The sequence below is a fragment of the Lethenteron reissneri genome, chromosome 12, assembly GCF_015708825.2.
Source record: "Lethenteron reissneri isolate LAM-NWPU_2019-01 chromosome 12, ASM1570882v1, whole genome shotgun sequence".
Classification (NCBI taxonomy): domain Eukaryota; kingdom Metazoa; phylum Chordata; class Hyperoartia; order Petromyzontiformes; family Petromyzontidae; genus Lethenteron; species Lethenteron reissneri.
The window spans coordinates 2,169,476-2,183,607 of record NC_083790.1 but is presented as its reverse complement, the minus strand read 5'-3'; the positions used below and the strand labels follow the sequence as shown (position 1 = coordinate 2,183,607).

Genomic DNA, 14,132 nt, shown 5'->3' with positions numbered 1-14,132 from the left:
AAGGGTGTAAAATATATCACGGGGGGCGACGTTTCGGGCAAATGGCCCTTCAACGAACGCGTGTTGTGGACGATCGTGTTGCTGTTTGTGTTTTTATGCCCCGCTGTGTACCACCACCACCACCAGCACCACCACCACCAGGTAATTTGTTTGTTGGTGAACACGGTCACTGGGCATTGCTTTTGGTGACCCAGGTTAGAATTATCTCACAAATTACCTGGTGGTGATGATGATGCAAGACAAATCAAATGGATAACAGCAATCAGAATCAGTATTTATTCTGGAGGATCACCGATGAGCTATAATTATTTTTCCCCCCACAAATTTTCAGTAGTTTTCACAGATGTCCAGCAGATGACGCAAATATACATAAAAGAGCGGATCATAATTAAGCGTAAATTCTGGCTACATTCCAAGCCCAACAAGTGTCATCTTCTGGCCTTGTCTGCCCAATTATGTATTTCGGAATATTCATCCCATTGTGCCTTCACAAATGATCCTAGATTTGTACAAATATAGCTCTGTGGCTGTATCCCTCAAACACAGTCTATAATCAACTTCAATGCGACTTGTTTGACTGTAATAGGCATGTAGCGATGAGGACAGATTATCCGTACGATGCTTGCAATAAATTACATGGCTCGTATCAAGACTTGCACAAATTGTGTGCATTTAGCCTAATGGTCGGAAATTAATGATACAATATGGAGCGAAGCTTAATCATTATTAGAATGAATTGTAGTCATTTAGGGGGGTCCTGAAATAATGTTGATGGCACTGAAGTATGTTTTTAAGTATCTCTTCATAAATTACGCCTAATTTACACACTCGACATTCCACTGTTGATAGCTGTATCGTATATCCCCACAGATGGCCAGACATTTAACAATTCTTTAAACTTTTTATTTCACTAGGTAATACCCACTGAGCTATATAGCTCCTGGCTATCACAAATGATAGCTCAATGAAGTGGCTTATCACGTGGACATTTCATCGCAGCCAAATACTCAAAACGCACGATTCTAAATGTGGAGGGAAAAACCGGAGGACGCGGAAAAAAAAGAATCACACCACCACGGGGAGAGAGAGACACGCAAACTACAAATATACAGCAGGCGTCAGGGTCGGGATTGAACACACGACCTCCTGTATACCAGGTGAGGTAGTTAACATCTGCCCACTCTAAACAAGACCTTTATTTTGTGAGACAATATGGGACACTGTGCACTTGTGATCATTTGTTTTCCAAGACACTCGGCTCAGTAACTCCCCATGATAGGATTTGATGAATTGACACGATTCAAGGTCACAATGTGATTAACTCCCCACCCAATTATTTTGGCATCGTGATTCATGTAGAATCCATAGTGGTAGCAATAACGGCGAGATTTTAATAAACAATGATCGATTCTTACACCTAACACAATGTCCTGATTATACGATTTTTTTAAATTTTATTCCCCTGTACTTTTAATCAAAAGTTGGGGGTACGAATTCTAATTTCGGTATGCATGCGAGTGTGCATGTGACCCGATACTTGTATAACTTTATTGACACGGGCAAAAGTTTGTGCATCTTATCATTTGGTAAAAACTCGCTGTGCACATCATCAGCATGTCGCAACATTGGAGGTCACATCCAGCCGCCCAGTCGTCGAGGACGTCAGCCATACGGACGCCTCGATGGCAAATGGTTAACATTCAAGTGACGGCGTTCGGGGCGAGCGTCGGCCTGGGAATGCAGCGTCAGCGTTGGGCGTGGGTGCCGCGGCGGTTAGGTGTTAAATTGAAAAAGGGTACACACAGTAAATGGACAGCGATTAGTGAAGCAAGGGCGGAATTCACGTAGAATTGGTTAAACAAGAGGGAGGGGGTGATCATTTTGGACCCAGAAATGCAACCCTATTTTTCGCATAATATTTGTCAAACGTGGTTTTGTTCAACACATCATTTTCCAGGCATGTAACCTCTGCGTTTCATTGAGGTTTGCCTTAAATATTCTGTGCAAGGCCACAAAACAGGTTATACGATTGCTCAAACCACTTTAATAATGCTTCATAAAAAAAATCACACACAGCAAAATATGGCCACGTGGTATATTTATTAAATGCAAAACGCTGCCTAGTAAATATTAACAATTTGAAAGACCCAACTCCCCCCCTCTCCCCATCTGTTACTAATTGAGTGGTTACCTAATTACCCCCAAGACTAACAATTCTGTACCACAATTACTACGCGCTGCCGTGCCAGGCTCCAATGTGAATGCATGCGCGTCAGTTTCTACAAGAATCATCAATATGAACCTCAAGTTATTGTACGTGGCTTTAATGTGGATGCTGCCGTGGTGTGATGGTGAGCGCACTCGACTTTGCGATCCAGAGGTCGCCGCTTCGATTCCATCTCCCGGCAGCACGGCAGTTCGAGCACTGGGCAAGTGTTTGTCTGTACCACAGCTTGACGATTGGTATAGGTAGGGTAACAGTGTTGAGGTACTCCCACATGTTATAGCGCACTGTGCTAAATCACGTGCTATGAAACTGGTTACTTTCACCAATCAGCACTGTGGTCAAGTTATGGTTAAATAACCCCAACGACCGGCACGGCGTGGACAGGCCCTCATCCAGTCGTCGGTTGACAAAATGCTGTACATGGACAAAAAAAATACCGGAAAGTACAACATTTACCACGTAGGTTTTATGCGGTTGAACCTTATAGGTCTCCGATGTGTTTTTGGGTTGTACCATGTGCTGATTGGCATGATTCTCGACGTTTCCGTGCACCAGCTAGCGAAATACGCCCACTGGCCGGCCATATGTCAGAAAGCTGAGCTCGGCGAAATGGAACCAGCAAGATCATCAACAGTGGCCAACACTATAGGATTGACGGTGTAGGTGGGCTGCTCAATTCAATTCCCAAAAAAATCTCCCAGCAGGTGGAGCGAAACATCAGGACATCGCGCTGAACAACACTCGGTACAACCCGAAAACCACATCGGACGGTCGAGTACAAACGTATCGAACCTGGGTTCAACATTCTACCCCACGGTCCTCCCAGACGCTCAGGTGTGTGCTACTGGCGGCAGGTGTCGTGGAAAGCCTCGAGGGTGCGGAAATCTCTCCACGTTGGCGGAAGCCCATCCTGCAGCTGCTTGCCGCAGCGTTGACACGTGCTTTGGAACAAAGAAATGTAGCTGTGCATCCACATCTGCAAGAAACAGGATACAGGTCAAAGGTTATCTAAGTGAGCAGGTACAATCGGGGCTTAATTTTCCACTCGAAATTTTCCGAGTCACTTGGGAGAATAGAGTCAGCGGAACGTGACAAAAGTAGCCACTGCCCATAGCGAAAGGTATACTGGATGTGGTGGTGCCAGGTGCGGAAATATTTTAAGGATCGTCGACCTGACTGAAATGTATGTTACGGGGGATTAAATATCTATGCAGGATTGTGAAAGTGCTATGTGTGATAATGAAGAGAGGTGCAGGACCTGGCTAGGAGGGAATTAAATGGGATAATCCAATCGGCATTCACACCCTCATAAAACACTACACGGCAATGTTTGAAGGTGTCAAAATTAAACGAGCAACACACATTATGGAAAGCACACAGATTCGGTGACGCCTTCCAACAAGCGTTTGCCCTCGGAAGTATTTCATTAGCGGCAATAATTACACGTTCACACCAGCACAACGATGGCTTAACGTGCAATGACGTCATCGGGAGGTGAGGAGCGTGCATGATGCGTGACAGAAAGATGATATCACCTGCAATGATGTCATTGCCTCAACTGATAAGGATAATCCTGGATTTTTTTTATCACCAAGCTTTGGACAATGCTTCCATCAATTCGGTCCTGTTTTCTCTCGGGGAAAAGTGCTCATTGCTCAACAACTTTTTACTGAAATTCTGTTCATATTGGTTCATCTTTATGAGAGTTGTCGTGCTGACCCACTCTATAGACAGACGGACGGACAGAGCTTATGAATTAATGCTTTCAACCTTCGTTAAAAAACTGTTAAAACATTCCTTACCATGAAAGAGCGGATGACTACTTCTGGCAAATGTGGGAGCTGATAGTGCAGAGAGGCAGCTGTGGCATGATCAGTCACCTGAAACGATAATGTTAGGGTTAGGGAAAAATATATTGACTCTGTTTCCAGGCACTTCTTATCAAAATAAATTGGTTACCAAGCCAACACCAACCATTTTCAACAATTCAAACCCCCCCCCCCCCCCCCCATATTATGGGACAGACACGGCAATGATTAAACATTCAGTGTGTTGACATTCCAACAGACATATTTAGCGCAAGGTCTGCAATCGTTTTAATTAAATGGACAAGCAGAGTGAGTTTTTGAGCACAATGAACAAAAATAATCTGAGTGCCTGAAAATATATGTGCGTTCTCTTTTGCTTGGCAAGGAAATTGGTTGGTATCTGTTTGATTTTTTCATTCAATTAAATGTTCACATCTAAAGCAAGAGGACACATCAATAGAAGCATCGTCCGACTTTGAAAAAAAAAACCAGTTGGTGCCTCTCCAAAAGGAACTTTAAAGCTGGACACGGATAAGCCTTCCTTTAACGCGTAACACTTAAACTGTCTCCGCAAACCCGCACGAGAGTAATTATGGAAATAAAACGATGTTTCCATTGTCAAAATATATTCTCACACAAAATGTACACCGTGCTTCCGACATCTATAAATATAGCCGAAGGAGATTTTTACAAAGCTACAATCCATAAATTACATTTTTCTGTGTGTACGGCAATTGCTTTGAAATGACAGAATATTTCAAAGGGCTTTACAAATGAGCTGCAAGTATTTTAAAAGTGATGCAATGAGTGGCAGCCGCAATAATGCATGTGCACAAACACACAATATTTTTACAGCGGTGGAAGTAATAACAGACGCGTCGCCGAGCCACAATCGCAGACGTCTTTTTCCTCTGGATTTTGTGATAAATTAAAACGTAGAAAGTGACGCATAGCATTGCCTCCATAATTACACCGCCGGTTGCAATTTACGAAATGGAAGAAAAAAAAGCCCCGCTCTGCCCTTCTGCCGCGAGTGCATTGTACAATTTTTCCGGCTTTGAGATAATACGGACACTTGCTCTTTGAACACATTTTCTGAAATGTGTAAAATGCGTGTGCGAGCTCAGGCTTTTGTTCTAAAGATCAGCCGATCCTATCTGCTGATCATCTTCTCTCAAAAAAAGTGTACACACAACGGAAGAAACGTTTGAGGAAAATAATAATAAAAAGCCATACCTTTTGAAATACCAGGTAACGCGATTTGGACCACAAATCCAACTGTAGTGGGTGGGGGGGGCGATAATGACAGGGTTCACCGCGGGGAGAAGCAATGCAAACAATGCAGACAAAAATCAGCTGGGAGAAGCAGCCACTCCGGCAATCAGTGGCATCGTTATCGAGCCAGATGACGCGGGGGCAGTTTGATTCCTGCAGCCAGCCACTCGATAATGTACGGACACTTTTGAAAAAAATAAGAAATAAATAACACCCCCATCTTCTTCTGAAAAGTGAGCACTTAACGGGTGAAAATAAAAAAAAACCACAATCTTCCACTGTGACGTGATCGTGTCAAAGTCAAATATAAAACTGGGAAATAGCGGGCAGTTAAATTACGCGCCACACGAAACGGCTTTTTCATGTGGAAACAAAAATAAACAATAACGGTAATGTGTTGGCTGTGGTTTGCCAGTGCAAATTAACGAGGAAAAACCTCCACCTCACTCGGTGCGTCGTTAACACAGTCTGGTAATATTTTGAGCCGTAGATGTTCTTCACATTAGATAGATAAGGTACATCTTATTTACTTCAGCAGGAATGGTTCAATAAGCTGTTAGGCTCTATTTGATGGGCATACTGCGACATTCACATTTTTTTTTGCCCTTGGTAGGTCAGGAAGTTGGCGATGACGAAGACGTTTAAGTCCCTGCTGAAGACCCCCACCACCTGTTTAACACCGCCCCCCCTCTCTCTCCTCTAGATCATATCTCGTCTCTTTAGTCTTTCTCGCCCCGGTTACATCTCACCGATTTTCCTCCTTCATACGCATGGCGCTCCGAGATCCATTGCTGAAATGGCGCCTTATGAATTTAATTCAGAATCAGAATCTTTATTTAGACTGGAGGAATCCGATGGGCTATGAAGCTCTTTGTCACAGAAGCTCAATAGGCACGGGTCAGCAAGATATAACAAACAATAACAGAAAATATTATAACAAGGTAGCGTTAATGACATTCATTGTGTACGTTTTTTTCGAAGTTAGCCAAGCCTCCCTTGTAGAACATAAACAGTACGTTAAATCAAAGGCACAGGTTACATTTTGATTCATTGTTTTGTTTTTATAGTTTAAATCTCAATTGAAAACGCATTTCTTTACAATGGCTTTTTGTGCTTCGTTTGTTGTCCTTCCCCGACTAACACGGTTGCCTACGTACATTGCGAAAGTTCAACTTACATACATAATGAATTCTTCACTTTGGTCATGAAAAAGTGGTTTAGTTACGTTGATAATATAATTACTATTCTTGGCCACTGGGTTTTCTCTTGATTGCTTAAAATTATCGCTCCCGCTTTGTTCATGTGCAAGTATACAAACTGCCTCGTGGTTGTATGTCATTAATATCAGCCGTGATCTAACCACCGCTGGTCGAAGGCTTCTCCCAGGCCGCCGCCATCTGTTGTAGTCTTGCACAGCAACAATCCAATCCAACGCCTATCTGCACATGAGCCGAGTTCATCGCTCCCACCTCCACGACGGACACTCTGGGGCATGTTCCCCTCACGTGGGCTGCTGCCTCTCCGTCACTATCCTCGACCACCCATCAGCGTCCTTTCGAGTGACGCAATCCTGCCCAAGCCCACTTACTCTCCTCCAGTCGATGTGACGTTCATAGCTTTCGTATGTTCTCTAATCCATGCGTTCCACTGCCTGTCTCTCGGTGGAATTCGTATAATTTTGGTATGTAAAAGTGCAATAGTAGACAATAAAGTGATAACAACGACGATGACTATGATACGCTATCGCATCGTTTCTCACGTGGTCGATGCTTCTCTAATTTGTATTTACACTGTGTACGTTGTTATTTATTTAGGATTAGTGACTTGCTTACCTCTTCTCTGCTTTGCACTCCGATCGTAATTTTTCGATTGTTTGTTGTTGTGAGCCTCACAGCTCATCGGATTCCTCCAGAATAAACAACCCAAATTCCGACACGAGCCACTCAACATTCCCGTTCGGCCGTGATGCAGGCACGGCCAGCAGGTGGGGGCAGGGAGTCGCCATCGAGCGACGGGGCTATCGCCTCCTCAATAAAGACCCAAGGGGAACTTCCAGGCGACAGAGGAGGGAAGGGTGGCACGAGGCCATCTCCGAGGCGCCAGAGGCCACGCGGCAAATTCCTCCCCGCGAGCCGAGAGGAGAAACCGGCCGTGTTCGCAAACACGGCGGAGTCGCTACACAGAGCGCCCACGAGGAACCCAACTCTCCCATCAATCAGCTGCCCGGAGGAAAAATATAAATACGAAGAAACCCCGAGAGGGGAAGAGCCCTGGGCCAAAGCTTAACCTGCATTTATAGCCGCAGCGCCTCCTCAAAGCTACGGCGGCGCGCGCCGAGTGTATAATTATTTATTTAAAAGTTAATCAATTTCAATTTAGCCGCTACCGCAAAGGTAACGGGGTAGCGAGGGCAAATGTTGGATGTACGAGACGTGCCGGTGGGTGGTGTGAAATGAAACGCCGTCGCTGAAGCGGGGGGTTGGGTCCGACTTAAATGGTCTGTGCCATTACAACGATAATTGGTGCTAAACAACTCGTGTAAATCTCTGGGACGTGGCGGGAAATTTATTGCGGGCAATTTTTCATTTTAAAAAACATCGCAGCAGGCATGCGCCCGACCTGACAGATGCTTGTCTGGCAACGGCACAATATTTGCATGACCTTGATATGAGGTTTTTCACTCCAATTCCAAGCGTTAACCCCTTCAACTCATGCCGCATGGAATGCGGTGTTGAAATTTTTATTAGCAGTTCTCCGCGTAATTGTTTTTCCTCCATAATATGTAGCGTGCAGCGATTCGAGTGCAACACTCCAGATCAACCGGTGACCAAATTACCATTCAGAAGCAGGCCTAAACGTGCAGGAAGCAGTCCGCTTGCAAAAGAGGCAGAAATTAGCGTCTACTCTGGCCACCCAATACATTTTACGGATTAATTTTACAGGACACCGATAAATACGTTTTTGCTGTGAAGTTGACTAAAAAGACCCTGAGAAATTATCTCCAGAATCAAGACCGTGTGCGTGTAAGTTATAATCAACATACCAATTGTGACATTTTTTTTAAAACAAATTTGCCAACAAAAATTCATAACTTCCCTTGCGTATCCACCCAAGTCTCCTTTGGAAATCAGCTCTCGCCTGGTTAATGTGCACTGCGTTCATATAAATAACTCTACTATGCGCACAGTTGGGAAAACAAATTCTCCCAGCGGCAATAACACAAAAATCACAAACACCCTCGGTGAATGGCTTAGGAGATTAATGCAATCACTCTCATCGGACCTTTTAATAATTCCTTTTGCCGAATGTGACACAAAACGCGAAGGCGAATGGCGTGTGTGGTGCGGGACTGGGTGCAAAACAACGGTGGCACCGGGCCATCGGAGGCCTCCACACGAATGCAGCCGAGGTCAAAGTTGTTGCACACTGGGCCGTGAACCTTGAAAGGCTTCACGCCCACGTCAACGAAAGCTGCATTCGCAAAATTGACCTCGTGGCCGCCGAATAGCTTAGTCTAGAAGGTCCCCCGCGCCCCTCGACAGCTCTCCCTGCCCCTCTGACCCTCACCCCTCTCGGACCGGGGTAGAAGGGCCAGGGGCAACGTCGGCCCCTTTGCTAACGCAGCCCCGGGGTCGTACCTTGCCATCTTCGGTTTGAATGTTCTCGTGAAGAGCCTTGACAACGACACGCTCCAGGATGAGGCTGCGCATCACCACCAGCGCTCGAAGCACCTTCCCCAGGGAGATCTGCCGACGCACGTGCATAGGCACACACACGGGTTGGCACTCGCATGCTCCCACGCACAGGTACGAAGACAAAGAACCCCCCCATAGTCTTAATAGACTGTTGGGGCAAATGCCGTTAGCGAGCACTTATGAAGGCCGGCCAGCATCACACGCCTGGCCGCCTTTGTCTTCCAAGTGCTGATGTTTACACGAAGCACCTGGTATTCATTTAAGGCCGAGTCGACCTTGGAAAGGCCCAGGATGGTTCAAATATTTTACAGTTTGTCACATCCCACTCCACCCACACGCACGTGCCAGCACGCATCCACACACGAACACGCGCGGACATGTCACCGCCAGCGTGCACCAGTTAACATGAAGTAAAATTCATCACAAAGGCCAGCGGCAGCCTCTTCCCAGAGGGGGATGAGGTGCACCTTGGATTGGCGAGCGTGGATAATTCCCAGCCACGGCCGCTACCCACGGCCAGCAACTCCGCTAAACATTCGGCGCAGTTTTAATGCAGCACGAGGGTGCATTCTAAAAATAACTTACAAGGTTTCCCAAACACGCAGTTTCTCATTCCCATTTCGGATGAAAGCACACACGATGCAATTCGAATGATCGTGCCCTTTGACGCAGCATTACTTCGTGCGAAATTCATTTTCTATCCATTATGCTTCCCGTTCGGGACTTTAAATGCAGGTGTTTTAGCACGGATGACCTTGTCCCTTAAACAGACTGCACGAATGAAGACGTGATGAAATACAACAATATATACGTATTAAATATGATAACGTGAAGAACACAGCGGTGGCAAGGCCAACTCAATTTGCTGCTCCCTGTGAAATCTGCATGCGCATAACACATCCACCGTAATGATCAGTGAAAAACGAGTATCAGAAGTAGAGATTTTAAACAGATCCCAGGGGTAACGTGTGCATCGTAATATTTCACATTTCGTCACAGCTACACGTAAGAGCACGCGCACCCACACGTGGTCCCGGTGATTGCCATAATTGTGATGCTACCGATTCAGCTACATCATATACCAAAAGGCGTGCGCACAATCGTAGACTGCACACACGCAGACTCGTATAACACGTCGCGTAACAAGTGCAGTCCCTCTCGTCGGCTGGACCCAGTTTGCAAACAGACGGTCGTGGGCTTTTAGCGGCGCGCGCGTGCCAAAGGATGATTTCGAAGAAGAGATGAAATTAAACAGGAACGGAGTTAACAAACAAAAAAATCTTCACGAAAAGGTCTGGCGGATTTCCACAACAGCGTGCTGGTTAATTTAAACAGGGGCGGGGGGGGGGGAGCGGGTGGAGGCGCTCCGTAATAACACGCAGCTCTATTCAACGCGTGGCCTGTGCTGCCAACCGGCACGAGTAATAATAATAAGCCGTGCCGTGAAGGCGAAAAAAACCCACCACGACTTTGCCAGCCTTGCGGAAGGTCACGCGGTAATCCGGCGGAGCTCGTCTCGCTACGCCCCCGTTATTAGCGGCGGGGGGGGAGAGGGGGGACGCATTGCGCTTGGCAACAATGCGCCATGAACCGTGACAAATCCAAACGCTTCCATTATTGGAGAGATTACGCTGCAAAAGAATTGTACTTGCTTATTTAAAACAAGAAAAGAAAAATGCAACAGCAAGAATAACAAAAAATAAACTAACGATTCACGAGAGGGGCCAGGACGATGTGCAAATCAAATTGTAGGGAGAGATATCCGCGGCGCACAATGCAACCTCGTTACTTAGCCGATCAAATCACGCGCAAACGATAAGCTGCCCACGTGTCGCGCTGAAGACATTCTCCCCCCCCCCACATTAGAGAAAAGCGGGGTTAAAAATGGAGACGCGTGGAACAGCTGCGTAATTATTCGCAACAGCTGTTTGTTTTCTTGCGTATTTAATTCAAGGAGGGCGCGTTATTCTTTGACCTTGTAGGGCAATTAAAACCTCAACACTTTTGACGAACAAATTGATTCGTGGTGCCGTGACGATTTGAGAGGCGGTGACACGTCCGTTACGTGAAACGTCACAAGTGGCGGACCGCGAGAGCCGGCGGTGGCTCGGGGAGGGCCTTCATCCAACAGCGGATTGATCAAGGCTGACGACGATGGCGTGTTCGATCCCGGTGTTGATCAGCGACTGCGGCACTCTTAATGTGTCCCCAAACGACCAGACGTATCAAACAGAGAAGCGTGCTCTCCCATTAAGGGTCTATCTGGATTAGAATGTATATTGATGCATTTGTAGTGAGTTCAACTGAGTCGCATACGCACTTCTTGGAGGCAACACATTTATTAATACCAACACATGGGGTAACTGCCCCTTAACAAGATAACAACCTATGGTGGTGGACCACCAGGCTAACTGTACTAACTACACCGTAACTGGCTACAACGGACCGGACCACAGCTTGGGTCCCGGTCCACGTGTTGGTGACTCTGTAGGATGTAGAACGTAGATTCTTCAGGATGAACAAGAGCAGCCGGTCCCTCTCGGGGACCCGGCTTGTATCCTCTGTGGCGTGGCTGGCCCCACCCTTAGCCACGACCACCTTCTAGAATCCTCGAGCAGGATCTCCACCCTGACACGTGACCACCCCTAGCCCCCACCTGGGGGCCCTGTGTAGACTTTACCGGTCACGTGGCCTCTAGGGTCAGCCAGAGTGCCATGGCCCTTAGTAACCCCATTCCCATGGCCGGCACTCTCACACCCCATCCTGTAGGGGTCGGCACTGCACACAGAGCGTGGCTCCATCCAGCACTGTCAGTCAGCGTTCACCGCTGACTGACAGTACTGCACCCACATGTGAGTGAGTGGTGCCCACGATGTCGCTACATCGCACGTCGTGCCGTGCCTCTCTCGGGCCGGCATTGCAGCGACATCCGCGATGTCACTACACACTGACCTTTTCATGGGATAACGATGAGCTCCAATGTAGGCGAACGTAGCATTTTATACGAAGGTGGTCTTCTTCAAAAGCAACACAGATTAGGCACAATTAGTCAATCCGCCTCCACCACTGCCAATTGGGTGAATTTCCACGTTCGATCCAAGAACCAATTCTCCTTTTCTCTATGATGACATTCTTTTTGAATGTAGCGGTCACTGCTGGCTACAGAAAAACACCGATTTATACGCAAGCTACCCGCTTAATGTATCGTGAGCTTAAGCGTCAGTTATTAAGCAACGAATCGTTACAATCCTACCAATATATATCACTGATCAATCAATCAATAAGGAGGTCTCAATTTACTGCAGCTCGAGCCAGAGTGGCACAGAGGTAATGCTTGTGCTTCACAGCAAGAAAGTCCTGGGTTCTATTCCCGATGTGTTGCATGGGTTTCCTGCATGTTCTCTTGGTTCCTACCCATAGCAAAACATGCATACAATGTAACTGGTATTGGCCAAAAAAACATACCAATGCTGAAATTTTACCTGCACATTACTCAATTGGGATTACACATAACAGCGATATCTCTCCCCTGACTACACACAACACTTGGCAGGATCCTCTTAAAACAGAAACTTGAAACTCGGTGAGGATTTCTAAACGTAATATTAATAATAATAGCATCGACTGTAGAATGTGTTCTTCAAATTTCATTCATTTAATCTTCCAGCCAGTTTCCTACAAAATCTTGGAGCACGAGTTTGTTTTTGTCTACCTTGCATTCTTTTACCATATTTCACCTCTCGAGAGCGACCGTCGCATTGGTCTCTACGGATTCCTCGCCCCCATTTACAAACAAATCCTTCATTTCGTTCCAAACGTGCGTGTCCCTAATCATCAGCGAGATAAAAACAAACGCGGTGCTCCTTATGATAATAATAAGCCCCGTTACACGCGGCTCCTGGGCGAGGAAGGCGCCGGCTGACGTCAAGAAATGTGCAGCTGGAAGCTCGCAGGTCGTACACGGAGGAATTCTGCGAACTGTGTAATTTCAGCCGATGCTTGGGTCCAACCGTACGGACGGTCAGGCATCGCACAGTCCAAACCCACCGGGACGGCACGGGGAAGGGGCTACCAGCCCACCACCCGCCCATCTCCCACCGCTGCCTGCCACCCCTGTGTCTTGCTTAATTAAAGGCAAACTCACCACCGTGACCAGACTCCACAATACAGCGGCTCAACTTCCATTCTCATCTCGGGAGGGATTTATTTCTTCATATATATTGTATATGATTTTTTTTTTGCTTTGTGTCCCTCCACTTTAATATGGCACGGTCTTTCTTTTATTACAAAAGGACGCAGGGTAAATAATGAAGGGACTCGGGTACACAAAGGTCGTGTAGCCGCACTGATTGCATCCACACCTTGGCCGATACACAAGGGATGATGAAGGTTAACGCTTCCGTAACAATGTTCCCGCACGGTGCCCAGGCCATGGACAGAAGAGCAGGAGGGGTGGGGGGGAGTAAAGAATGAGAATGAGGAAGAGAAGAAACGATAGCGGTGGGGGCAACAAGCAAACGGCCCACGAGAGGTTTGTGACAGCCACCTTCCCATTGGCTGAATTGTCGATTTAAACGTAGCGTTCGCACACCATTTGCCTAAATCGCACACATCGCAATCTTACATGCGCGATTTAAATGCAGGCATCGCGAGCGTGGCAAACCAAAAGTGAATCGATGAAATCGATGTAGTTACGAGGAAGCATTGCCCCGCCAGCGATTCAATGAGTTTATTCAGACTCGTGATTCAATGCAAGAGTCAATAATTTTGAATCGAAAATTTTCCACCTCATTTGTCGTTGCTTCTTCTCTCCGTCTGGTTCGTATTACCCTCCGCTATCGAAAATATATCGTTTGCACACCATTTTCAGAATATCTGCACGCATCGTAAATAACTGACTTTCAACAAATGCGATTTCAGTGCACGTATCTCTTCAGCTGCCCCCTCTCACAAAATGGAACTGCCTTACACCCGTCATCCGTGCTGCCGACTCCCTGCTCCTGTTCAATATACACGCACAATATATTACCATCTATATGATGTATACGTCAGCTTGTAGTTGTAACCACATCTTGAGGTGTAGTTGTATTCAGGCACCATATAAATACAAATCATACGAATCAATTT

The 14,132-nt window shown here is 46.5% G+C and overlaps 1 protein-coding gene and 1 long non-coding RNA gene across 3 annotated transcripts in view; one reads left to right on the top strand and one right to left on the bottom strand.

The window, feature by feature from the left end:
- The first annotated feature begins 4 nt into the window (after nucleotides 1-4).
- Nucleotides 5-6,059, top strand: LOC133341742 (uncharacterized). 2 transcript variants are annotated; one of them, XR_009755061.1, is made up of 4 exons: nucleotides 21-141; nucleotides 915-1,157; nucleotides 3,054-3,247; nucleotides 5,924-6,059. It is a non-coding gene; the product is annotated as an uncharacterized LOC133341742 (long non-coding RNA). The 2 variants fall into 2 exon arrangements; XR_009755060.1 differs by lacking the exon at nucleotides 915-1,157 and having other exon boundaries at nucleotides 5-141.
- The window catches only part of MED27 (mediator complex subunit 27), a 70,587-nt gene continuing 59,483 nt past the window's right edge, over nucleotides 3,029-14,132 (bottom strand). The window contains exons 5-8 of the mRNA XM_061550406.1: nucleotides 8,949-9,056; nucleotides 5,272-5,313; nucleotides 4,030-4,107; nucleotides 3,029-3,203 (exon numbers count right to left, since the gene is read on the bottom strand). Coding sequence (XP_061406390.1) covers nucleotides 3,069-3,203; nucleotides 4,030-4,107; nucleotides 5,272-5,313; nucleotides 8,949-9,056 — 363 coding nt within the window. The 3' untranslated portion in view covers nucleotides 3,029-3,068. The remainder of the gene's footprint in view (nucleotides 3,204-4,029; nucleotides 4,108-5,271; nucleotides 5,314-8,948; nucleotides 9,057-14,132) is intronic.